The 26,145-nt window shown below is 43.9% G+C and overlaps 2 protein-coding genes across 10 annotated transcripts in view; both read right to left on the minus strand.

Annotated features, from left to right (window-relative positions):
* Window positions 1-1,223, minus strand: part of LOC148326605 (histone deacetylase 7-like) — a 36,040-nt gene extending 34,817 nt beyond the window's left edge. For 4 of the 6 annotated variants that reach the window (XM_088308743.1, XM_088308742.1, XM_088308738.1 and 1 more), the window contains exons 1-2: window positions 1,107-1,223; window positions 913-1,011 (exon numbers count right to left, since the gene is read on the minus strand). The gene's annotated coding sequence lies outside the window, so the exon portion shown is untranslated. Of the gene's footprint in view, window positions 1-912 lie in introns of all 6 variants that reach the window. The other 2 variants (XM_088308744.1, XM_088308739.1) reach the window with 1 other exon arrangement.
* Window positions 1,224-12,910: 11,687 nt separating this feature from the next.
* LOC148326606 (vitamin D3 receptor B) overlaps window positions 12,911-26,145 on the minus strand; it is a 20,080-nt gene continuing 6,845 nt past the window's right edge. For all 4 annotated transcript variants that reach the window (XM_088308542.1, XM_088308540.1, XM_088308543.1 and 1 more), the window contains exons 3-10: window positions 23,134-23,281; window positions 21,139-21,269; window positions 19,384-19,580; window positions 18,652-18,751; window positions 17,954-18,134; window positions 17,340-17,491; window positions 16,222-16,338; window positions 12,911-15,585 (exon numbers count right to left, since the gene is read on the minus strand). In XM_088308542.1, coding sequence (XP_088164668.1) covers window positions 15,332-15,585; window positions 16,222-16,338; window positions 17,340-17,491; window positions 17,954-18,134; window positions 18,652-18,751; window positions 19,384-19,580; window positions 21,139-21,269; window positions 23,134-23,279 — 1,278 coding nt within the window. In that variant the 5' untranslated portion in view covers window positions 23,280-23,281 and the 3' untranslated portion in view covers window positions 12,911-15,331. The remainder of the gene's footprint in view (window positions 15,586-16,221; window positions 16,339-17,339; window positions 17,492-17,953; window positions 18,135-18,651; window positions 18,752-19,383; window positions 19,581-21,138; window positions 21,270-23,133; window positions 23,282-26,145) is intronic.

The following is a 26,145-nucleotide window of genomic DNA, read 5'->3' on the forward strand; positions in this document are numbered from 1 at the left end:
TTTTTTCAGTCACGTGCCACATTTTAAATGTGTAGATTATATGATGCATACTAAAGAAGAAACACAAAATGTTTTGTATTGTATTTAGGTAAAAAAATTAATTCAAGTGTTCATTTTAGTTTTCTCTTTTCCCAATTTTATCGATGATTTGTGTCCCTTCAACATTAAAACATTTATTTGTATTTCACCCTAAGTGTAATGTTTAATGTATTTTTTTTTAGCATTTATACGTCATTTCATTCAGCATGTCTAGTTTTTTATTCCATTTAAAATGCACTAAGCGCACAAGACAAGAAAGACAGCATTAAAAAAAAAAAAAAAGAAAGATTTGGTTCAATCGGCTTCGAATCTTATTTTCCTCTAGATCAGGGGTGCTCACACTTTTTCAGCATGTGAGCTCCTTGTAAAATGACCAAGGCAAAATGATCTACCTACTATAAAAATGCAAATAAATAAATAAATAAATATATATATATATATATATATAGAGAGAGAGAGAGAGAGAGAGAGAGAGAGAGAGAGAGAGAGAGAGAGAGAGAGAGAGAGAGAGAGAGAGAGAGAGAGAGCGAGAGAGCGAGAGAGAGAGAGAGAGAGAAAGAAAGAGAGAAAAAAGAGAGAAAAAAAGAGAGAGAGAGAAAGAGAGAAAAAAAGAGAGAGAGAAAAAAGACCGAGAGAAAAAAAGAAAAAAAAAGAGAGAAGAAAAGAGACAGACAGACACAGAGAGAATTTTTTTGTACAATGTATGTATATCTCTAATCCTACCTCTAATCTCGTTGCACTCTTGAGTACAATGACAATAAATAATTTCTAATTCTAAAATATGTAGCCAATCTCGGTGGCGGCTTTCGTTTTTCAAGTAAATTGTCTGAAAAATGACTGCTGTCCGGACAACTGGCTTTTTAATTCTCTCACCTTTCTCTTCCTCAGCTCGCTTTTCGGCGGAAAGTCGTTATCATATTTTTCACGAAAATCCCGCTCCACATTTCCCTTCTTCGGTATGGCGATGGTAGACTGGCAGATGAGGCAAACACATTTCGAAAATGTCATTGAGAAAAACAACTCATCCTCCCACTTCATTTTAAAGTGATACGTTTTTGTCTTCTTACTTGGTCCAGCACCCCCATTCATGTTTATACCCCCTTGAGTTCAAGAGAATAAAACCAGGTCTTAAAATTGGAGGTAACCAACTCGCTAGCTTGTTAGTTGTGCTGCACTTAGCACCGTTGTTCGCGCATGCGTGGTGACCCATGCGTCACAAAAAAAAAAAAAAAATCAGGTGTCATCTGATTGGGTGCCCTGTATCAATCACATGACGGATAATGATAGGCTGACGTCTATTTTTTAATGTCATGCGATCTACCCATACTACCTTTGCGATCGACGTAATGAGCACCCCTAATCTAGATTATTGACCGGTCATTTTATCTAATTTGGGGTGATAAAACAATTATGATTTACTTCATTTTAGGTTTGAGCTCACTTTTTTTTTTACATTGACACATTTCACTTCTTGAAACATATAGCAAGACTTCAAATTGAACATAGTAAAGTTCACATTATCAAAATCAATAACAGTCCTACATGCACAGCGACAGAAGATTGTTTCAAATGTCCGTTAACTTTGCGTCCATTCGTAACGTGTGCCATGTCGCACACACTGAGTATATATCAAAGTTGAGTCCATCTAAAGGAAGCAAAGCCAAATCCAATTGCTACTGCCAACTTGGAGGAACAAATTAACAATGAAGACAATTTCATGCGTTCACGTCAGAAGAAAGGTCTTAAAGGTGACAACGTTTTCCACAGCTGAATGTGAGAGCAGCCAAAAGAGCTGCATTTTCTATTGTTTGAATATGTCATCCTTAAAACCTCTCAGAGGTCACGCAAGAATGCGAGACTCCAATCAGGCCGAATGGCGAGCCGACCGCTGACGACAGGAAGGGAGCGTTTCCTGAAAGGTCGTGCTTGTTCCAGCAAGACCAAACATTGCCTAATTGCTTTGTTGTTTGTTGGGCCGTGCCTGTTTTGGGGTCGCGCTTTTCCTTTGTTTAGCATTCCCAAGTATATTACCTGCACCCGTGGCCAAAATGGTGGGGACGCTCGACGAGGGAAGTCTGAGGAGGAAGGGAGAAAATAGAGATGCACGATGCGCGTGCGTATTGGGTAACGCGGACTCGCTTTTTCCTCTCAAGCTAAAAATAGCAAAAAGTAGGAAGGTGGTGATGGGAGGACCTGAATGAACAGTAATTGGTGAGAGACAAACATCTGGGGAGAGAGCGTGTTTTTTGGGAAATGGCGGCCTTCCATGCAGCTGCGCGCTGTCCTTCTGGCTCTGACTCAACTCTGACATGATGACATCGACACTTTCTTTCGCTCACACACACACACACACACACACCCCCACACACGCACACACACACACACGCACGCAAAGCAGGAAAGAGAGTCATGGGCCCCTGACAAGCCTGTAGAAGCAAAGAATGTGCAATATGAGGCAAGAGAACAGCTGTATAGCAGCCGGGGGTCAGTCCATTCACAGAATCGGTACAGCTGAGGGGGGGGGGTGCTTCAGAGAGACTTTCTGGAAGTGGAATCAACAAATGTATTAACATATATTAAATCAAGCTGGTCGGGATGGCGGAGGCCCGCTAGAAGTGACACTCAGATGTTATTGGGGAGAGGAAACCAGAGTACCCAGAGAAAAGCCACGCAGGCTTGGGGAAGAACAAGCAAACTCCACACAAGAAGGCCGAAGCCGTCATCAAACCCTGAACCTTTGAACTGTGAGGCGGATGTGCTAACCCGTCCCCCACTGTTTCACCTGGTCTAGTTGCAACAAAGACAAATTCATGATGGTAACTTTGAAAACATTCATACAGTCAATCGACAGATCAAATTCAACATGGTCGAAATAATTCTTCATTTAATAATCCAGTTGAATTCCGGCGACCGCCGATCAACACATACTTGAATCTTCGACACGTTCACTGAAGCTCACTTCTTGTGAAATCCCCTCCTTTACATCTGAAAAACCAAACGTGTGTGTGTGAGGGGGGGGGTGCGTGTGTAGGGGTGCGTGTGTGTGTGGTTGGAGACCACATATCGCAGCATTTACCATGCGTGTGTTTCTGTGTGAGAGGCCACCTGTATCGTCTGTCTTGCAAGCATAATATCAGAGCTTGTTCTTGAACACTAACCACCCCCGCCTGCCTATTGTACTCCGTTTTTCACTTTACAATACATTTTAAAGCTCATGTGTAAGTAGTTTATCATGTCAACGTCCGAGACTGATGGTCATGAACTCACCAATTATGAGATCCAAATATGAAGGCAAAAGTTTAGCATAAGGGAGTTTGTTTGGTACCGCTTTCCAGAACATGATCCTAAATAGATTAGAGATTGAATTAAGGGACAAATTACAAACATAATTTGACCTTCAGTACGTTCACATTCCCAATTATTGCTCATTCCCCAACGTTGAATACACCTGAAAGCACAAAAAAAAAAAAAAGATATGAGAGGATTGACATACAAAGTATTCACAGACAAAGCAACATACTAAAATGATGACAAAATGTGAGAGCTTGTGTCTTATCTGCTTTCTGTCTTGGGTGTATGTAGGCCAAGAGGGGGACCGCAGACCCCACAAGGAGGTCGACAGGTGTCTCCCTGCCTGCAGAGGCAAACAACAAGCAAAACTTGACAAAAACAAAAGGTACAGGAACATTAATTGGGGGGAGGGGCACACGCACGCACCTAAAATGACCAACTTTGAACTGGCCAATCAAGCAAAAAAACAGTCACACAGAATTTTTTTCAATTGAAATTTGCTTGTGTTTGCCCACATTTCGGATTTGTCATTTTGCTCATTTGCAGCAATCGTGTCTTACTTCAATATAAAGCGTGTGTGTGCGTGTGTGTGTGGGGGGGGGGCGGGGTGCGTGTTGATGTTCAACATGCAGGAAACAGAGACACTTGCCTGGAGCTTCACACGCACATACCCGCACGCACACGCACACGCACGCACACACTCGCGCGCACGCACACGCACACACACGAGGCAGTATAGAGACTTAATGTGCTGCATGCAGACCACCTGTGCAAATGTTGAATTGTTAACAAAAGTACAAAAATACTTTGCATCACGATAAGAGCAGTGCATGTCAGCGCTTCTAAAGTGCAATGCATGCTTGCATGCGTCTTAATTAAATTAAGCGAGCAAGCTTTGTTTGCCAAGTTGCCAACTTCAAATGACTTGAATTCTTATTTAGATCGATTAAAAACAGCTGTACAGTGTACATTTTTTTTGCATTATGTAGACATTTTTTTTCATCCATGAAACAAAAAGGAAAGGAAAATGCTTTTTACCCACCATTCCATTTCAGGTGACGGCAGATGAGCCAGCCATTCGAGTCAAAGCAACGCGCAAACTCGTCTCTGATGAGTGACATCATCAACTGGGTCTTTCTTGTTGGGTGCTGCTCAAATTTCCCCATTGTGGGACTAATAAAGGACATCTTTATCTTTATCTTTAATGATGTCACTTCTATGCGACCCACATTAAAAGGACTACAACTCCCAACCGACTATTCAACCTTCTTACAGCCGTGCAGTATCTAAATAACAAATACATTTAAAATCAACTCCAAGGGTTCGTGTAAGAAATTAATTGAAAATTAATTGAAGCAAAACTTCACTATAATTATAATTATTTTTAGTAAGTTTTATAAACTAAGGGCGGCACGGTGGCCGACTGGTTAGCACGATGGCCTCACAGTGAGAGACAGCATCGGTCGTGGGTTCAATCACGGCTCCGGCCATCCTGTGTGGAGTTTGCATGTTCTCCCCGTGCCTGCGTGGGTTTCCTCCGGGTACTCCGGTTTCCACCCACATTCCAAAAACATGCATGGCAGGCCGATTGGACACTCTAAATTGCCCCTCGGTATGTGTGTGAGCGCGGATGGTTGTTCGTCTCTCTGTGCCCTGCGATTGGCTGGCAACTGTTGTGTTTTTCAAACTTCAAATGAGGATGCAACTACAGCGAGTTCCAATACTGCAGGATTTATTGACGTTCACTTTAACCCGACATTCGCTGAACTAAGTGATCCCCGTAGCGCCCGCCCATTGCCCCCGAGAAGGCCAATGGACCATACCACAACATAAGGGGGTGTCTGGGTTAAACCATCACCATACAGTGCATACAAACAGATCACACCACAGCAACCAATTCAGGGTGTTCCCCGCCTACTGCCTGAAGATAGCTGGGATAGGTTCCAGCACCCCCCGCCACCCTAGTGAGGAGAAGCGGTACAGAAGATGGATAGTTTTATAAACGTAAAATGTAGTTTTAGTTAGTTTTTGTTTTTAAACATTTTTGTTTGATTTTGTTCAAAATTTCTTTCTATTTTAGTTATTTCGTTCGTTTTTGTTAACTAATAATCTTGTTGCACACACTTCAAACTGGGATAATGTGCAGTAAAACATCAGTTTATGAAACGCTTTCATCCGCACTGAAGGCCGACAGCTGCTAAAAGACTAAATTCCATGGATAGAATGAAAACAGAATTCTGAGTTCAAACTGTGTCGCGTGGGAACAATTTGGAAAAGTTCCACCTTAAAATATGTTGAATGTCATCTGAGCCGGTATAGAACCCACATGACTCAAGTGGCCAGAAAGTGAGTAAACACACGTGTTACTAAATGATGGTTGTCTGCGTGTGTGCGTGTACGTGAGTGTGGAATAAATTTAGGGCGCGGGAAAAGATGGAGGAAAGCTTTGTTAGTTGTAACGGCAGCCATTATTTACCAAGGGGATCACGTCCTGGCACAAGCACAAGCACAAGCACAAGCGCACGCGCACACAACTTCCAGCGATGCAGTATTCATCCCAGGCAGAAAATGAAGAGGGGCAGCACGAGAACAACGTTCAAGTCAGGAGGAAGACGATTAAATAAGTCCCATGCAAGAAAATGAGTAGAGGGTGGGTCTTTCATTAATGGAGCAATGGGTTATAGCCACTGAAAAAAGTGGTGTGTTGAATTGACTCAATTTTGTTGGCACAAAATGAAATCATCTGCATTCAGACAGAAAGATAGAGATGCAAATTTTAAGTGGACCATACATCGACTGAAATTATATTTAGTTCCAAATTATTGGAAGACATTTTCATCTAAGCGAGAAATGTTTTTACAGTGATTGTTGCTGACTTACAAAGTTGTCAAATTCTCGTGCGCACTTGACGTAAAAAAATTGAGTCAATTACATTTTTTTCTGCGTACATGTCCTGCATTCAAAACAACTTTTTCAGCATTTGACGATGTTTTCTAAAGCTTTCACTCACTTATTGAAGAAAAAAGAAATTGGGACACAAATTATTGTCGCTTTAAATTTTCGATTGATATTTTCTCTAACACATGTTATAATTTTGGTCCCGGGTAAGCTGAAACCTATGCTTGCTGACTTCAGAAGCATGAACTTGTCGCTCACTCAATTGCAGGGCACATTGTGAAAAGAAAATCACCCCCCAACACACATAAACGACAATTTAGTCTTCAATGAAGCAAAGGAGCAAACATCTTTTTGGAACGTGGGAGCTGATGAACATGAAAACCTCCCCAAAGAAGTTTGCCATGGCAAGTTCAATGATGCATTATTTTCGGAGTGAGCCTCGTGAGAAAAGTGGAGAGGATCATCATGCGTTCCTCACAAAACCACATGGTTGCTTTTGCCCTAATGACATTTGGATGACTCGCATAAAAAGGGCATCCAACTTCCAATTTGAGTGGGCACACAATCAATGGACACGCTGTGAGGGGAAAAAGGTCCATCTTGCGCTTCACATTTCTAATGTGGGCCAAATTGTTTTGTTTCCCATTTTTTAGCATTATCTTTTCATGTTTGGCTCTTTAGTTTCAAATCAAACTCTTGACTATCTCCCTCTCTCACACACACACGCACACGCACATATAAGTTTGTTATGAATGGAAAGCAACAACCACCGTATCGCAAACTGGGAGTATAGAATAAAAAATACTCACGCTTCGCTTCGAGTTCTCACAGCGACCAGCGTGTTGCTCTGACACGAACGACACTTTGGATACCTCCACTGACATATGTCATCCCTAACACTCTTTGCATTCGTAGGTCATAGATAAATGTAAGCCGCTCTATTTTTACCCATCAGATATTGCATCAATCTATTCATTCATTCATTCATTCATTTTCTTTACCGTTCATCGCCACTAGGAGTGCTGGTGTCACAAATTGGCATGGAGGAGGACCTAAACGTAGAATTACAGGGTGGGCTTGGTTGAATTCAAAGAAAACAAAAAGGCAAACAAGTTCCTTGGATGAACAAAAATACCCAAGTACAAAACAACTAAAAGACATGACGTATATAGGTCAAAAGATAACAGATAACGGATAATTGACATTGCAAATGAATCGACAAAGACAGAACAAGATCAGGCCACTAAATGCCCCCCCCCCCACACACACACCCCCGCACACACACACACACACGCACGCACACACTTACGAGACACCAGTGGCAGATAGAGAGCTGATTAGAAGGCAAAGGGACCGACCAGGCTGACAAGCACAAGTGTACAAAATAAACTAACAAGACACACAAAGGGACACAAGGAAAACCTGAAACTAAATACTGAAGCCAAATGAACCAAACTGAACATGACAGCTGACCTTGAGCGAGTGCAGAGTTGCAGGACATTATCATCATCATAGGCATCAGAAAATCCATTTAAATATCCATCCATGATCTGAGCCGCTTTTCCTTGCGTGGTCGCGAAAGTGCTGAAGCCTCTCCCAGCCGTCTTCGGGTTGTAAGCGGGTACACCCTGGACCGGTCGCCAGCCAATCGCAGGGCACACAAAGACAAACAACCATTCACGCTCACAATCACACCTCGCATGCATGCTTCTGGAATGTGGGAGGAAACCGGAGTACCCGGAAAAGAGCCAGGCAGGCACGGGTAGAACATGCAAACTACACACAAGAAGGCCGGAGCCGGAATCGAACCCGGCACCCCGGTGAGGCGGACGTGCTAAGCAGTCGTCCATTCAAATATTACAAATGAAATATTTGTTTTTGGAAAGTCAAAAATCAAATCAGGCAGAATGGAATGAATCCATTTTCATTTCATTTTGGTTTGAAATTTTCAAATGGGTCAATTAGGCCACAACAAAAAGTCTTGTATGCAAAATGTAAACGTTTTTATTATTGTTATCCACTTGGTTGTTTCATCTATTTTGTACCGAATTAAGCTTTGTGCGTTTTCAGAGGCCCATTTTTTGAGACTTGAGACCTACTTCATTTACGTGCGTTGCTGATGTCCGCCATCCTTGGACACTGGCTGACCTTTCCATGCCGCAGCAATGGCCGAGATAGCCGTTAGCGGCTGATTCTTATGACATATGGCCACGAACGTGCGCTCAGGAATCCGTCCCGCGTCAAAGCAACGGGTGTAGTGTTTCTTCTTGTTCTGCTGGGATGCCAAAAACGTGCTCACCTAGGGATCTGGCTGCAACCAGAGCTCTCTTTTTCGTCACCTAACCTCCTGCACAGATGCAACGGTTTGAGCAGACCGCAGGAGCGCAAGCTTATCAGCAGGCAAAACAAGTGTCTCTGCTCCGCACCAGGCGTGACAATTAACTGTCGCGCTAGGACTGGATTTCTCTGATAACCTTTTATTTGTTGTCCCTGTATGCGGCGCCACGTGCAATCTCGCTCTCTACACGACCTGCCAGAGATGTGCAATAAAGATGAGCTGCAATCGCATCCGGCATATTTTACACATGTCAGATGTGACTTGATACTTAACCTTCAGTGTGCGTTCCGAGTTTATGGGCCACCACAACTTTGCGGTCACGCTGTCCGCGAGCGTCAAACTGATGCCAACTGCTCCTGACCGGCCTGTCACAGGTCATCAGGTCAGCGATGGCTTGTTTGGCTCATCGGGAAAGAGACACTGTCCTCTAGTGGCTAACTGGCAAACTGCACTTATTTCAAACCGGCCACACATCAGTTGCTGATGGTGTTGTTGTTGTTGAGCAACGAGATAATTCGGGCCAATTGTATCTCGTTGTTGCCAGGAACTCTTCGTCGGGCCCAACACCTCGTGAAGGTGGTTCCTGTAGTTGGGTTGCTGATGGTGTCGTGGTGCACTCGCCTCACCTGCCTAGCGTGCGTTTCCCACGCAATGACCATGTCCGTGTGCATCCACCCTACGACTGGCGGACGACCAGTTCCGGGTGTAGTCCGCCTTTCACCTAAAGTCAACTGGGATAAACGCTGCCCAAGATCACACATGGCACTTTAGAACAGAACAGAACAGGGGTGTCAAACTGCGGTCCTGGTGGGCATATTTTCTTAAATGTCTCTCAGCAGCAACACACCTGATTCCAACGAGCAGGAGACTTCTCAGGCTTCTTCGGAGCTTGCTGATGAGCTGATCATTTGAATAAGGTGGGAGAGATTGAAAACATGCAGGAGGACACCAGCCCTCCAGAACTGGATCGTGACACCCCTGGTTTAGAAGGTATTTGGATCCAGGTGATTTTATTTTCAAGCCACCAATTGACGAAATTCAACATCCTTTTCTTTTTCCCGGCCCGCTGTGTTCTTCAATCTGACACGGAGGGCGTTCACATGATCAAGAGTCCGAATTCATTTAGCCCTCAAATTGGTTAACCAAAATTGCTTTTGGATATTTATTCAGCAGCATTAAATAATTGTTTTTTAATTCATCAGTTGTAAACAAAATGAACCGAATTTGTATAAATAACAATTTGACATATTTAATAGCAGTAGTTTGACCAAATTGCATCATGAAAAGTAGAATTCCAAATGAGAGAGAATGATAATTTTCCACCCATCCATTTACTGAAACAAAATCCTCTTTTGACATGACCCACTGAGGATTACGGGGAGCTCGAGTCCGAGCACATCCTGGACTCGGCAGAGGTCTCTGTGGCTCTGGCTCAACTTCCAATACATTTTTTTTTACATCACAAACTATTTGAGAGTGAGGCCTGCAACCAAGAAGTGCTCTTGAGTTTTGTTTTTGGTACTGTGTCGTTGTGCAGCTGAGGAATTCCCAACAAACACACATTTTGGTTTGGTTTTTGACAAAAGTGAGACAAGAGGAATGTTTCAGTATCCTTACATATGGGATGTTTGTTTAGTGATTTTTTTGTAATGTCAAATATTTGCTTTGGCTCAAATTAGGCCGTAAAAGGTCGAGGAAATTCACACAGAAGCTCAGTGCATTATACAAGTGTTTATTTTTGATTTGCAAAACATCAGACAAAGTAATATGACATAAATTTAGAATAGAAAAGAGATGTTTGAGGAAAAGCAAGACATCAAAGATAGAACTGCAATTACAATAAAATTGAGGTGATTTCAATTTTTCTGATAACTAGAGCCAAGCGTGACCTATACATTAGGCCTTTTGTGGCAAATAGATTCCATCAATATGCGCGCATGATATACGATTAGATTAAGTGCTTTTGTTGGTTTAGGTATTTTAATAGAATGTGACAAAATTTGACTTCATCGTGAACAAGTAGAATTCAATGGCAAGTTCACGTGGACTCCATCATAAGTCAGATTCTCTCCCAGTCAAACATGCTGGGGAATGTGGTGTCCCTGCAGTAAAAAGGTCATATGGCACAAAGCTTAGGTACAAGTTGGCAAGTATGGCAACATGTTCCTCTTTATATGTTAAAAAAAAAAAAAACTCTTATCATTTCATTCAGTGTTTACCTGAAGCAGTTTGACATGAGTACAAAAAATGATCTCTCTCCATTGAGAAGCACGACGTTCCTTTTAGGGGGCAGTGGGGGATGGGGGCGGGGGGGGGCGCAACACTTGCCTGCATCACATAGACTCGCCAACTTGGTTATGACTGACAATTACAAGAAAAAAAAAAACAAATTCCCCTCATGGGACCAAACATAGGCCGGGAATGACGCAGGCAGGCGAGCAGACTTTAGAGATGTGAAAAAAGAACGCTCGGGTGTGAAACTAGGTGGGGCTAACACACTTCTCACTTCTCCATCAGCCTATCAGTTCCACCAGTTACTTCCCTAAAGAGTTACATCGCCTCCACAAAATTGCCTTTACAAACTACAGTGGCTTTAAAAGTCTACACACCCTATCAAAATAGAATTTTTATGATGAGGAAAAATAAAAAATAAAATGTTTTTCCCACTTTCAAAATGAACGATTGCCTGTAGGAGATTGTCGACACATGAAGGACACTGCCAGTACTTGCCACAAATTCTCGGTTGCATTCATTTTCATGCAATTGTTATAAGTGGCCATGCGGCCGAGAACAGAACTGACCAATCACATTCAAACGGATGTTAGCTCGCAGTCGCTGCACACCTGCTAGAACACAAACTTCAGTCGTGGAGTGCTGCTTTCCTGCAGGATTTCCAAAATGTCTCCTGCCTGTAACACACCTGATTCACACGAGCAGCTCATCAGCAAGCTTTGAAGAAGCCTGAGAAGAATCCTGCTCATTTGAATTGGGAGACATTGAGGAAAACCTGCAGGAAAGCGGCCGTCCACGACCCGAGTTTGAACTTCCAATTCTGTTCTCGTAAGATGTTCCTCACAAATATCTCAGAGGCTTTAGCCGCAAAGACAGTAGAGTTCAAACTGATTTAAAGAGAATTGGATGAATGTAAAGACCAGAGGAGACCAAAACCACAAATTTCTTGCACATAATGGCTGCATTCTGCATGAGACAATAATTCCCATATTCTTTACATACACGCTTTTCCTTTCATAATAATCAACCCTCCTCAATCCATTCACTTTCACAAAAATCTGCTCTCTTAAATGAAGTATGTAGACTTTTTTTTTAACTCCACTCATTAAATATACAATGTTGGAGAGAAGAATGTAACCTCTTTGTAGCCAGTGTGAGCCCCGCAGGTGCAGGCACAAAGCTTGAATAAAGACGCTCCTGCTATTTTGTGCGTTTAGAGGGAAAGCAACACTTAGTATGAGAAAACAACTGTACAACCACAAACAAACAAACCAAAAACAACCAACAAAAAAACTGAATGACTTTATTAGCTGGACTCTCCCAAAATCTGTGAGATATCTCTGAGGTAATCATTGAAGTATGACTCATTAGACAGCAATAAATACCAACATGAATACAAACATTACAAAAGTAACAACCGAAGCAAACGCTAAAGCATACACTTTGAGCTAAAAGAGGTAGTTTTTTTTTTCCTTTCTTTTTTAATTAGGTTGACTGTGGTGTACATCCATGGCGGACACTCTTCGTCTTAAGTACGTTTCATCGATTTCATTACAATCCCTGTCTTAAAGGCGGGAACGAAAACGTGGGCGAGGCGACGGCGATCATATGTGCTTTATGGACACGATTTCTAATGGCAACAGTCATATGACCAAAATGACGTTACGCTTGCTGGTGATGGTGTACCATGTCGTGTATGTTACACGTATGACGGTCCCCAAAGTCATCGCAACAAAAACGGACGTCTTCGGTGGTGCATCAACATTGCAGTAGAATTCACAAGGTCCGGTTTTCCAACAACGTTACAAAAAAGGTTCCAAGCAGCTTCGAAAGGTGAAAACAAACCAAGAGCAAAACATGGTGTGATATGGTCACATGACCTCAAATTATGTGTATAAAGTTTTTTTTATGATAAAATTGATTTTTTCCCCTCAACGCTTTGTCGTAAAATTAATTTGGGAATATTACCACTTTCGGTGATCCTCAAACAATTTTTTTTTTTTCACCAAATGCAAATCAACACGGCTTTACTCTCTCAAAAGAAAACATAACGACGCCAGAAGCAGAGCAACATACGCAATGTCCAAAACCTTCAAAAGGTCAGTGTTGAGAAAAAAAAAAAAAAAAAGAAGCATAGCTTTTGACCATTAGAAGTCCTGACAGTCCTGATCTGACTGATGCACACTAAAGTCACTTTATCGTCACGTTTGTGGTCGGTGGACGTTTGCATACTAGACTGGACCAAAGTCATGACATTAACAGGGAAACATTTCATAGTCAGCGCTTGGCTTGGCACAAGTTTTTGCAAGTCGAAGTTGGACTAAAGCCACAGTGCGAGAGAACGGTCGTGCTGGTGAGTCAGTTTGGGCCGCACAGCTTAAAGCCACGATGCTCTCGGGCGAGGAACGGGGAGCCGCGCGATGGAGCAAAACGTCGCCCTGAGATATCAGTGGAAGCGTCAGAAGGTCTGGCACAGGAAGCCTGCATAGGCGATCGGGCAGATGTTAAAAACTGGCTTCCGAACACATCGTTTGGGATGAAATTGCTCAAACGCAACGCAACGTAGCGGCCACCCATGAAAATCGTCCACACTTGACAGACTTGACCAGTTCGGCGCTCATTTGAGCAAGCGAGCGAGCGAATGGGCGAATGGGCAATGAACAGGTCATGTCGCTCGACAGATATGAGGGAGGGACACCTTCGCACAGCATTCGCACCAACAACTGCGATGAAAGCCTGTCGGCCAATGAACGAGCGGATCGGTTCTCATGAATTTGCAGCAATCTAATCGAAGCACCAAATAAGAGAACGACTCCTTTAGCCATCACAAACGTCACGATGACGCACAACAAAATTCCAAACCGCAATATTCTATGTTGCATATTTTTTTAGACACTGATTTAAATACTATTTAGAATTCTCTTGCGTTTCCATTTAAATCTTTTATCTTCACTACATTTGCTTTCACCGGTACACTCAACTTTATTTGCAGTAAATTTGATTTAAGTCACAAGATGTTTTTTTTTCCATAGAAAATTACATATTCCATCTGGGAGTGCGGGAATCTTAACATTCAGAGTTTCTTTAAAACATTACGACTTCATTCTTTAATAGCGATATTTATACAGTTTTTTTCTTTCAAATGTACAATGCCAGTCTACAATGATTGATTTATTTACTTATTTTTAAGTTAGTTGCATTATAAGAAATTCTCATTTTTTCTCATTTCAGTCTTAAAATGACACAAAATGTTCTTGCCTTTGTTTTTAACTGGCGTTTTTTTTTATAGTAAATGTTGTTATGACAATTAAGCATTTTTTCTTCACAACTTTAATCAAAATTCCGTTCTGAATACTTTCTAGCCGAAGTTGTACTGCCACTTTTGTTCAGCGCGTACGTGCCTCAGCACAGCTCTGGAAATTGCATTTCTGGTCACCCGCAAGTTGAGCGTCAGCCAACTTTTATGTACTTCATATCTTGCCCTCAGATGACACAACCACAAGGCGGCTGACCGGCACACACGACCAGCAAGCATAACCAGACCAGCACCCAGACATTTGTCAAAGTTCACTTCCCAGTCACAAACAAAAGGCTGTGATCTGGACGCAGGCATCTACTGTAAAGTGGAATACAGCCATATATTTACAAGTCAGGTCTCTACGTGGACGACTCCAGTTAGTTCCATTTGGCATTTAGCCCTTTAAAATCTGTGATATACAACCTAGACGCTTGAATAAATGGCAATACAACAGTGCTTAGGGTGCACGCGGTAGCAATTAGCTATTTACAAGGAATAAACGACAAAAACAAACTGAAGAGCAACAAGCCATGATGTTGGCTTGCTTTGATTGACAGTCTGCACTTAAAACACCAAAACACACTTAGTGGCTAATTCTCACGTCCTCAAAGCAGGCAAAGCAAAATCCCATCCGCTAAATGACAGATTACACGCTGCAATCCAAAGCAAATACTGACCGTGCTCCTTCATGGGCTGTGAGGATAGTCAGGAAAACAAAACCAAAACCAAAACAAAAAAAACACGTGAGCATGTCGCGCGGCCGCACGCCAAATAGCAGCAAGATGGTTTTCCGAGACGGTAGAGGACCATGCCTTTGGTGAGAGATGAAACATAAATAAGCGGATGAGCATGAAAATAACAACCGCTAAAGTCATGCAGAGGCACTGGTTTCATCCAAGAAAAATAAAATGTCATCCGTAGTGTATCGAAAGCATCCACAGACGTGATACAAAAAAATCCCGGTAAAAAAAAGAGGTAGCTCAACGGAATGGCTAAATGAATAACTGAGTGTGTTGTTGTTGTTGTTGTGCAATGGTGCATACATATGATGTCCAGGCATTTGAAGCAGCGTTGATTTAAATAGACAAAAAAAAAAACACCGGAAAGTATGTTTAGCTTTAGTTGTACTGAATGTCGTTCCCTTGCTTACTGTCGCTTAAACAGCTGCTGGCTCTCCGTATGGACTCTAAAGAGGAACACGTACTTGACGTCCGTCCAGATCATCATCTTCCTCCTTAGGACACCTCGCTGCCGAAGACCTCCAGCACCAGCGGGGTGAGCTGCATGCTGTGCTCGGGCTGGAAGGAGAGCGAGCGGTATTGTTTGGAGTGCTCCTCGTTGAGGCTGCGCAGGTCGGCCAGCTTCTGAATCATCTTGGCGTAGAGCAACGTTCCGCCGGGGTGCTTGAGCTGGATGTAGGCCTGCAGGGTTTCCGACAAGCGGTCTTGGAGGGCTTCGATGCGCGCGTGCTCTTGCACACCTGGGCGGTCTGTGGGGGGCAAAGCAAAACTTTGGGGCATGCTGACACTTGCAATTTCATAATTGTGTGCGCAACGGTCAGCGATAGCAGCGGGAAGTTTTGTTTGCAATTTCAATGAGGCTCAATAATCTTGCGCCACATATCTAATGAATGCGTTAGACACGACTTGGAACGTTGACATGACTGAAGAGTTTTGCGGGTTTTTTCAACGTTTGAATGGTCACACATCATATTTATTTGATACCGCTGCGCATTTGGTCAGTGAGTGCGTGACTCCTCGTGTCGACAACCATAACCAGCGAGACGCGTTTGCTTGTCAAAAAAGGATTCAAACTTGATCCGCTTCTGTTGGAAGGTTAGTTGTCGTTTTATTTGTGGGATCTACAAATACGTATTTTTGGATCTGTCAGAAGAAAAGAAAGCTATTCTCGGATGAGTTGGAGGATAGCAAATAAGTTTCACAACTTTTAGATTAAGTCGTTTGACGTATTTCAACTAACGTTCTTTTACCATTAAGTGAACAAACAGCGTTTCCATTTTATTCTTACTCGTTTGCCGGAGGAAGTCCTAAAAAAAAGTAAGGCAAGCAAGATCACTGTCCGAACCAAAAAGCCAAAACGGCGAGCAGAGAGCAGCACGCAGTACCTGGAGAAAGCAAGCAGATGGCCATCAGCAGCACGTGCTCCTCCTCGTGGAGACTGAGCTTCTTGAGGCCAACCTGAAACTTAACCAGCGGCTCCAGCAGCTCCAGCGTGTGGCCCGCTACAATACAAACGTGGCGTCAACTCATTCAGTTCACCTGCACAATCTGCTGACATTCCGAAGATCAACTCAAGTAGCGAATGGTCACCAGCATTTGTCGCACCGTATTATTGAGCGCAGTGAGCCTGGAAGTCAACTCACGGTCCATGATCATAAATCTTACTTAAACAAGTTGACTCTGATATTTACCGATCCTTACATCCTGGACAATTTAACAGGACTGCTCACCGCGCACATTTACACCGAAGCTAGCTAATAGAAAGAAACACCAAAGATAAAGTGAAGGCTTTTAAATCATTTGAAGCAGATCCCGACGTTATACGCTGCCGCCTGGACACAGCTGAAACATTCAGTTAACGTGTTTAGTTAGCATTCGTGGCTGTAGAATATAAAAAAATGAAATAACCAACTTCAAGGGATGTCAGCCACAAGTAAGTGCCGCCCGTATAAACTGACCTCCATTTCATGATCGTAAACTTTGCGTTAAAGCTTACCTGATATGAAGTGCGTGCGGGAAACACGAGCGTTGTGGGCGAAACTTAACGACGCTTACCAGTGCCTATTGGGGACGTTGCTTTCCGTCCTCTTTCATGCGCAGGCCCCCCCCCCCCCCCCCCCCCCCCCCTTTTAACGCCCGCAAGCTGTCCACTATAAAGGAAGCATGTTGGCCAGTCAAGTGCAGTGACACGACAACATTTAGAGAGATTTTGGAGCATCGCCTTCTCCAGACTTTGAAGTGCGCTTTATGCTTGTGACAATACGGAACATTACATTGCCGAGGAGCATTTGAAAAATTTGTTATCTGCAGTCAGGATAATAATGTTGCAGTACTATCAGTTTGGGGTTGTGGGACTGTGCCCACACGCCTCCTCCTCTCGCCATTTTGTCTTTTGAATCTATGTGCATGTCTTGGGAATTTCTGAACATGCCAGCAGTTGTTTGAAGCTCTCGTAGGTATTAAAATGAGTCAAAAGCAGAAGCGAGGCAGCATTTAAACGGACCTTTGGTGACGTCACTGATCTGGTACTTAAAGTCGGGCCCGCCGCAGCTCCAAGACATGTCTTCCAGGTTGAAGCTCTGATTTGAGCGCAGCATTATCACCTCAATGGCGCTGGACTTCAGCAAGGCAATCTGATCCTCTGCTGTCAGCTCTCTGCAAGACGACAAGCTAACCTGTCAGCATACGCTGCATTTCAGCGGATAGACTCAATTACAAATAACTGATAAAATGATGTCACACTTTAGATTTGCGATTCTTTTGCATAGTCTTCATAGGGAGCAATACAGTCTGTATGTATTTGCATATCCGTCTAATTCAGTTGCGTGTCAAGAGGTGTGCTGTACAAGAGAGTTCAAGTATTGTCAACAAAACTCAGCCTGAAACAAGGTTAGTCAAGTTAAGGAATGGAAATCGAATGTGGATCTCAGAAGATCAATCGAGTCTCGAGCGAAGGTCCGCCCTTAAGAGAGAAAAGTATAGATGAGCAAACATTAGGTAGCTAATCCAAGCACTTGCAGCCAATGGTAACTCTTAGTTTTTTTTCTCCATATTCCGCTCTAGTTTAGCGGGATAGCAAATGAAACCATACAGCGTGCCGGCAGAATGAACATGTACCTGAAGCCGGGGATCATCTTGGCAAAGCCAATGACCTTCTGAATGCTGTAGGACACCAAGTCGGCCAGGTGGGGCAGCATAGAGAAGCTGGAGGCTTCCTCCTCACTGGAATCGGGGCTGCTGCCCTGCTCCTGATACATCATCATCAAGTTGTTTAAATTCATTTTGGTGTCAACTGATTCTGCAACAAAAGCGGGAAAAATACTGATTAAAAAATACATCTCTATCTTCGACACATAAAAGGACGTCAAGCAGAACACCGAGCGGGTGACCGCTTGGATGAAGCCCTTCAACATGGCTGGCCGGGGTTATGTTCAGTCATTTGCTGGCGCGGCGGGTCGGCCATGCGAGCGTGCCTCTCGCTGTGTGCGCTGCATTCGTGACAGATGCATTAATGAACTCGTGTTTAGAAGCGGGCGGCAAGCATCTGCGGGGTACGAGGCCTTCGAAGGATTTCCTCGACATTCTCAGTAAGGCGGCACAAAACTAATTAGAGAAGCCAATAAAATGAGAGGAAAAATAGCCGGCTTGAGTCGATTATCAATACGATTCTGGCGTGACTGTAGAAGCGCACGTCCACATGATTTATGTCACTTTCTAGCTTCTAAAGGCAAGCATCGTGGAAGCGCAGTTTGAATGATTGCGCCCGGCAGCCAATGTTGATCTCGAGGGCCGATTTCATCGGGCGGGCCGCTCACCCGGAGAGTGGCTGAAGGAATCGGAGGAGGCGTCCGACAGAGAGTGGAGGGAAGCGGCTCGGCTGGCGCTACGCGTCACCGGCCCCTCGCGCACGGGAGGCTAGACATGGACAAAAAGAAAATAGGACTCAAAAATCACAGCAAAATCATAGCGTGAAGACCGTCGCAACGTGAGGAGCTTGCACGGGTAGAAAGATGACGCCGAAGTGGCGGGCCTGTTTTGCGAGCGAGTTCTATTGTTGCAGTTCCGTCTGCCCTGCTTGAGTTTTTCGGCATGAACGAGGCTGCGTTTGGCCAGCGACAGCACACAAGACATTCAATTGGGAGGACTTGACCCATGTTGGAAGCATTTGAGCGCCTGCTGTCCATCTTTTGCGCCGCACACTCGATTTGTTTGGATGCAACGGTCTCGTCAAATAGAAATTCAAACCTGAGCTCAAGAGAGATGACCCATTTCACAAAATGTTTCCTCTACGCGTTCTGAAGTCGTCCTCTCACGCGGTGGTGCAAATACGTCATCACGGGCGACAAGAAGACGCGTTCTGTTTTTCACCAAATAGTTCCTGAAATATTGATTTGCCAACCGCGTTAGTGACGGAGCGCTGCGACTTGCGTACACATTTGGGTTGAACTGCCATCGTGGGAATAACAGCAGCCCTTTCTGTTTCGTTTGCTGCCTGGTGACCTAAAACCTTTCCCGGTTGTCGTCGGGTTAACGAATGTGACACAAACCCGAAAGCGGCAGAAGTCCGAGTAGGAGTCGTCAAACGTTTTGTGGTGCGCCTCCACCAGTGTAGCGATGACTCGACTTTGGTCGTCAGTGAGCCGAGGTCGCCGCGCCGCCCTCTCCGCTTCGCGTTGGGCCTCCTCGTCTTTTCGTCGTTGGATGAGGTCCTTCTTCCGCTGCACTTCCTCGTCTGTCAGGATGACTGTGGCGGAGGTTGGAGTCCAAAGAAACAAAGTCCATCATTTATTAATACATCTGCTTTTGTTTTTAACTAATCTTCAAAACGGTCATCACGGCATCTTTAAGTCACGCATTTTGCATCGTGATGACAGCTAGGTCAATATGGCGTAGGGCGGCTGCTGTTGTTGTTGTTGTTGTTGTTCTCCGGAGAAAGCGAATGGGAAGGGACCAGGCCACATGGAGACCCCCGCTGCACTGAACAAGTGACAACGTTGTCTTTGTTCTGCAGGCTACCGAATTAGCGAGAGGCCGCGAGCTGGCCGTCAACAACATGCTGCTCCTTCTCGGAAACATAAGCCGAGGTTCGTCTCTAGTTGCACGATCACAGATGTGCATGCCACGAGCCTTGCGGAACGTTTCGGCATAAAAGCGGCGTGTGGACAATGTGCGGAAATGAGGAAACAAAAGGAGACCCCCGGTAGATTGTACGCAACGGCACTTGAGCTGGAGAATAATAAGTCTTTCCTGCACTCGTTCAAACATGTCAACATTCTAAGGGGGGCAAAAACCCAGCGATACTTGACCCCAGTACAAATATTACATAACATTTGAAAAGCCACTTCATGACCCCCAAATACCTTATCGTCCACTTGGATACCAAGGACAGGACAGGAAATGATAGTTTGTCAGAAGTGTTTTGTTTGTTTTGTTTTTTTTTTTTTACATTTGAACTTTATCATATTCAAACTCAAATTAGGCTTGATGTGGACACTTTTCACATTTCTTTTGTCATGTTAAGGAAAGTTTATGTTCCATTTAAGAGTGACGTGCTATTGGACTACTACATTCTCTCACTAAAATCTAAAAATAATTGGAATAAAAACAAGTTACTGCGCTCATCTTTTGTCTTCTAATAAAAGTTTCACACACTCCATGCATTTGTAAACAAGTCATTTCAATTGGATTTGACCGACTCCATCACATTACGTTACAAAACACCGCAAGATTCTAGTTCATTTTAGAATCCAAATTCAAAATTTAACGTAGTCGTTAGCAAACATCTCGTCATCACCGGCCGCTTCCGTGTTTGTAGATTACGTTCCTGTCACAGCCCGAGGCTTGTCATATATTCTTCATTTTGCTTTTTTGAAGTAAGATTTGTACTTAAAAGGTTGGGAACCATGTTGGGCGGTTGCAATGGCGTAATGGAGGTCCAAAGCCCCACCCCAAAATAAACATTTAAAATACAAATAACAATTTAAAAAAAAAAGAGTCAACCTCTACTTGGTGGGAGGTTCTGGTCCCCATTTAGCGCAATAAACCCGGGATGACTGTAATCTAATAATAGCCCACCTCTGCTCTCTAATGTATTTATATCTTTGGTCAAAGCTGGACGGACGTCTTGCTTTTATTGACGACGGTAGAGTCGATCCGTCTAATTCAATGTTGATCGGACATTTTCATCCTAATTCAAACTGGGCCACGCTTCAAAGCGCCAGCGAAAACGTTGACCGCATAGTCGCATGGCGCAAACTTCAACACAATAGCCAGCAACTATGCGGGTCGGCGCTCATACTTACACTCTTTCATCATGCCAATGTCCACACAGCGCTTGAGTCGGCATGCCTGGCAGTGGCGCCTGTTGTCCTTGGTGATGGTGCAAGTGCCGTTAAAGGGACACGTGAAGGACGCCTTGCGCTTCATACTGCGCCTAAATGCAACAAAAACATTGGCAACAGGCTCTTATTGCAAAGCAAAGAAATCAATAGGTTGTGATTTAACGCTCCAGGAATTCCCGTAGGAAACACACATGAAATGCAAAACGTGTCCAAGAGTGAAGAACTTAGACTGAGCGAGGTGAACGTTCAACAGAAATCTTTCAAACTGTGAGATGGAATGTCAATCAAACAATGTCAATTTGAGTTTGATTAATTGATCATTGTGAGCAGAAACTCGGACTCACTTTAATTACGAGCCAATCCCATGACTTCCCCTAAAGCTTTTATCTTTGTCTTGCCCCTCCCCCTTTTCACTTGTTTGGAGAGATGAAGACGAAGGGTGGAAATGGGAACGCACTACATCCGCTCTGTCAGGGGTGTCCAACTCATTTTTGTGGACGGGCCACATGGTAGTTCTGGTTTCCCTCAGAGGGCCGTTATGTCGGCAAACCTAATATAAATGTATGACGACCTTACGTTATCACATGCACAAAACAAATTGATGGAAAGCCAGTTTTGAAATCAGAAGCCAACAACAATTTTTCAATTTATATTAAAAGGGGACCATTGAGATATGAGATAGTGTCATTTATTTGTTACCAATGTTGTGAAAAGTGAAGAAAATGTGCTGGAAACAGGAAGTTGGTGCACATGATTTGCCCTGCGTAGGCCACATAAATAGAGGTTGCGGGCCATATCTGGCCCCCGGGCCTTGAGTTTGACACCTGTGAGCAATGTCATCACTTGGAGGCGCGTGAAGGTTGCGTCGTAAGCAGACGCGACATTACTTCCTAATAATAACGAAATGACACAATAAAAAACGGATGGCAAACAATTCAGAAGCGGCCTAGCCTCCATACGATTAGCCGCAAGCGCGTGCCAGCGGGCATCAAGCGACAACTTTTAAAACACGGCTAATTACAATAGCCTCCGAATATCAAATGAAATCAATTTGTCCGCAGCAACGGTCCTGTTTAAGCTGCCCTCCGGCGTCGTCGTTTGCTTCGCCAGCCAGCTCGATAAAGCGTTTCAAGTCACAACTCAAAAGACGTCATTGTAGCAAAGTATTCAACGTTCCAGAAAAGCACAACAATGAAACTCAAATCTATGACTTTCATTGATGTGTTTACCGCTTCTTCTCGTTGGTTGATGTCATTGTGCAGACATTAGATTTGTTGCCGAGGGGGCGTGTCTAAAATGTCAGGTTGGGTTCAGACTTGGTGCTCAAGGGGGCCCATACGCTCGTGTTTGTGTGACTCCACCCCCCAAGAGTTGACAGCGAATTGGGGCGCGTCTTTGTTTGTCGTAAGTGAGCAAGCGTTTTAAGGTCAAAGGGACAAGACAAGACGGAAGGACGCTAACGAGATTGGGACGAAATTCACAGAGAGGCCAAATGAGCAAAGGAAGGACACTGGTTATCACTTCCATCTGATCTAAGCCATTTTTTCAGCACACAGAAGACACCCGCGGTCAAAAAAATAGCCCGAATAAAAAAGAAAAAAATAAATTCTTGTATTTAATGTACTTTCCAGCCGAGGAATCGTAATAGCAATAAGCTTGACCCGCTGCTTGCTAATCGGGGTGTGCGCCAATGCTGTCTTGAATGAGTTCTTATGTAACTGAACCGTGTGCATGTGCACGCATGCGCGTGGAAACGTGCACTTCCATGTGTGCATGTGAGCAGGAGGTGGTGTTACATAGGCAGGACCTGCGAATGAATACTAATGTGCATGTGAAGCTTTTCAGCAGGATGGTCAAAGCGGTTGCGCAAAGCACACGCTAAGCACATGTACATAACCGCGCGGACCAGGCATCAAGTCATCGGCATGCTTGCAACGTCACCGTGATTTTGGGTACCTGAAAAAACCCTTGCAGCCCTCGCAGGTCATGGCGTTGAAATGAAAGCCGGTGGCTTTGTCACCACACACGCCGCAGATTCGAGGCACATTCCTGTCAAACTCTTCAGAGGCCGGGGTGGACGTACTCACAACGGTGGGCTCCATTACTGAACGCAGATGAAGAGATGGAAAAACAAACAAAAAGGCAAGTAGTAAATATTACAAGGATGAAAGTCAAACTAAATTGTGACTGTCCAAGTGGTCCCGAAATAAAAACACAACAGTCTGTACGTCTGAAAAGAATCCGATAGCAACCTTCAATATTAGTTTAAGGCGTGACGTAAAGAAAACTGCATCTGTTGTCTCTTTTCATCATTTAAGTTGGTCATCAATTGCAGATAAGAGAGAGCCGAAGTTTCCGATTTGTCCTTTGTAAGGTGAACTCTGGCAAAGATTTTGCACAATATGCAACACGCGGGAAAATTCCCGTTCAACTCCAATTTGATTTGCCCTCGGCACTTCGGCATCTATTTCGGTAAATGGTGTTGTGAAGAGGACAAAAAGGCATGTCACCACGAGAGCGGCATCCTCCAAAACAAATCCGCACTGTCCTTTCCACAAAGCGCCTTTCTTGCTCTTTTCTTTTGCTTCTATTGCGGCGTGAGTGCGGGCCAGATGGCGGGAGGAAATGGCAAGGAAAGGGAAAGGAGTGGAACCAAACCAGATACAAACCTCAACAATGTCACAAATCAGGGCGAGTGCGGGCATGAATAATTCAAATGCTTGGACGTCATTATCGACTAATGTTCGTTCAACTTGTTTGGAACTTCTTGTGCTACACGAAGGTCGACAATGTCGATTGGTGATGAAAAAAGAAAAAGTCTGTTTGGCCTCCTGAAAACACGAGTTGAGGAAAGGGAAAATCTGACGGGAAGCTTGAATAGGTTCAGTTCACACTGGCAGGGTGGCTGCGTCCTCTTTTTTAGCCACTCCTCCTGCGACTAAAAGTGTCTTTTTCCTCCCAGCCACGCCTTCACTCGCCAGTTTTAAGAACAAAGGTCAACAGAATGTAATCAGCCAAGTTGCAGAGATTTAGCGGGATACATCTCAGAAAACTTGACCAACAACCTCACGACGAGATGACGAGTAAGAATCAGAATCACCAATATCACTGACCAATGTGTGCGCGCTTCCATTGAGCCTTGACAGGCCATTCCATTCAAGGCACGCTTGTATTGAGAGGGACTCGAAATGACTCATTCAATTCGACCAGATCTGTCCTCCCTGTAGTCGCATGCACACAACACAAGGAAGAGCTTGGAGCGATCTTGAATTATGTGCATTGTGTTTCAGACTATCGGCAGCATCCATCGCACGCGTGGGGCGAGAGTGAGTGGGACAGTCACAAGGCCATTGGCTTGCGTGCTGCCAGCTAAGCTTTTTTTTCCCACAATGCTGCTTGGCTTGGACAAGCATATCATTTACTCAATAATAGATTTGTGGGGGCGGGACTGTCTTTGTGTGTATATGTTTGACATATGTTTGTATACAGGTGATTTTACTACCAAAGAAAAAAAAAGATATTCTATTAACAAAAAAAGTGGTAAAAACAAATACAGGGGATTACGTGAACACAAAATTGTATCATGATCTAATAACCAATTAACTGTGACAAGAATGATTCCCAACGTAAAAAGAACAAAACAAACAAAGAAAACAAAAAAAGAATGTGCCATTGCTAAAAAGATTTCATGGTTTTGAGGTTTCATAATGCTTTTATTGTTTGGCAGTTTGGGAACGCCCCCGAAATGTTCTGGCACCAAATCCAATCCTGCACAGCAGGTAAATTCCGAGCACTCTTCCAAGTCATCTCTTTGCAATCACAACAGTGAATGAATATAAATCATATCAAATAAAGAAAGAGTGAACAGCCAACAAGCTCCCGAAACCTTACCATGTAGTCGACAAGACGACATGCAGTCCTGCGATAAAACGGACCAAATTACACATCACGTACATGACCAGTCGAAGTGTCACCAGCTGAACATTTATGGATGCTCTGCAGTACAGAGTTGATGTAAAAAAAACAACAAAAAAAAACTTAATGAGCCCTTTCCCAAAACAAAGTACAAGATTGATTTCATAGCTCTGCGCCCTCAGGTGAGCCATTTTATATAGCAAGTAAGCACAAACAACCAAATATTCTAGTCGTGTTTAAAGCTGATGGGTTGTGCAATCCGCACACGTTGTTGCCATTGCCAACCTCACAAACACTGCCTGTGTTACAATTGGTCACAATTGTGCCTTTCTCATCACCTTCCCTCTTAATGGCCGTTTTGCTGCACAGCATCAACCCAGAGAAAAGCGTAGTAGGTGTGGCGCGGGAGGGGTGGGGGGCAGAGAGAGAAATAGAGAGGTGGAGGGGAGTAGGAGCGACGGCAGCTATCAGAGTCCACCCCCAGACCCAGCCAATGAGGGAGGGAGTGACCCTCTTTGTGACTTTCTGGGTCACGTCGCCCAAGTGTGCCCTTCTGCAGCAGCTCCAAAGGGAAGACTACGATTTAGCGCTGGCAATGAAACGTGGACCAGACAAGAAAGACATCAACACAAAAATAAAAAGTAAAAAGCGGGCTAAATATACACTTTGATGGGACACTTGAATTACAGGCTAAATATAAAAGTGTCTCATCCCCGTTGGCTCATCGTTTTGGGAAGCATCAAGAGGAAAAAGTGATTTACTTTGCCTGGTGGAATCACATTTCAGTACTGAGCAACCACGACTTCAGTATGCACTACAAACATTGCTCGTGTGTATTTTGTAAACCGCCCTAAACTCACAGGAGATGAATATTCATCTACTGTGGCAAAAAAAATGGAAACCAATCAGGACAAGGCAATTTCTGTTTCTCAATTTGCATTCTTGTCTGTCCATTTTTAATTGACAACATGCCCAAATTACTCATCAGGTGCGTCCATTTGCCTTAACGCTGCACTCGGCATGATTTCACCCCAAAATATCTTTACAATAGCC

This window comes from Idiotropiscis lumnitzeri, chromosome 11, assembly GCF_059441095.1.
Source record: "Idiotropiscis lumnitzeri isolate Australia: NSW breed Sydney's pygmy pipehorse chromosome 11, RoL_Ilum_1.0, whole genome shotgun sequence".
Classification (NCBI taxonomy): Eukaryota; Metazoa; Chordata; class Actinopteri; order Syngnathiformes; family Syngnathidae; genus Idiotropiscis; species Idiotropiscis lumnitzeri.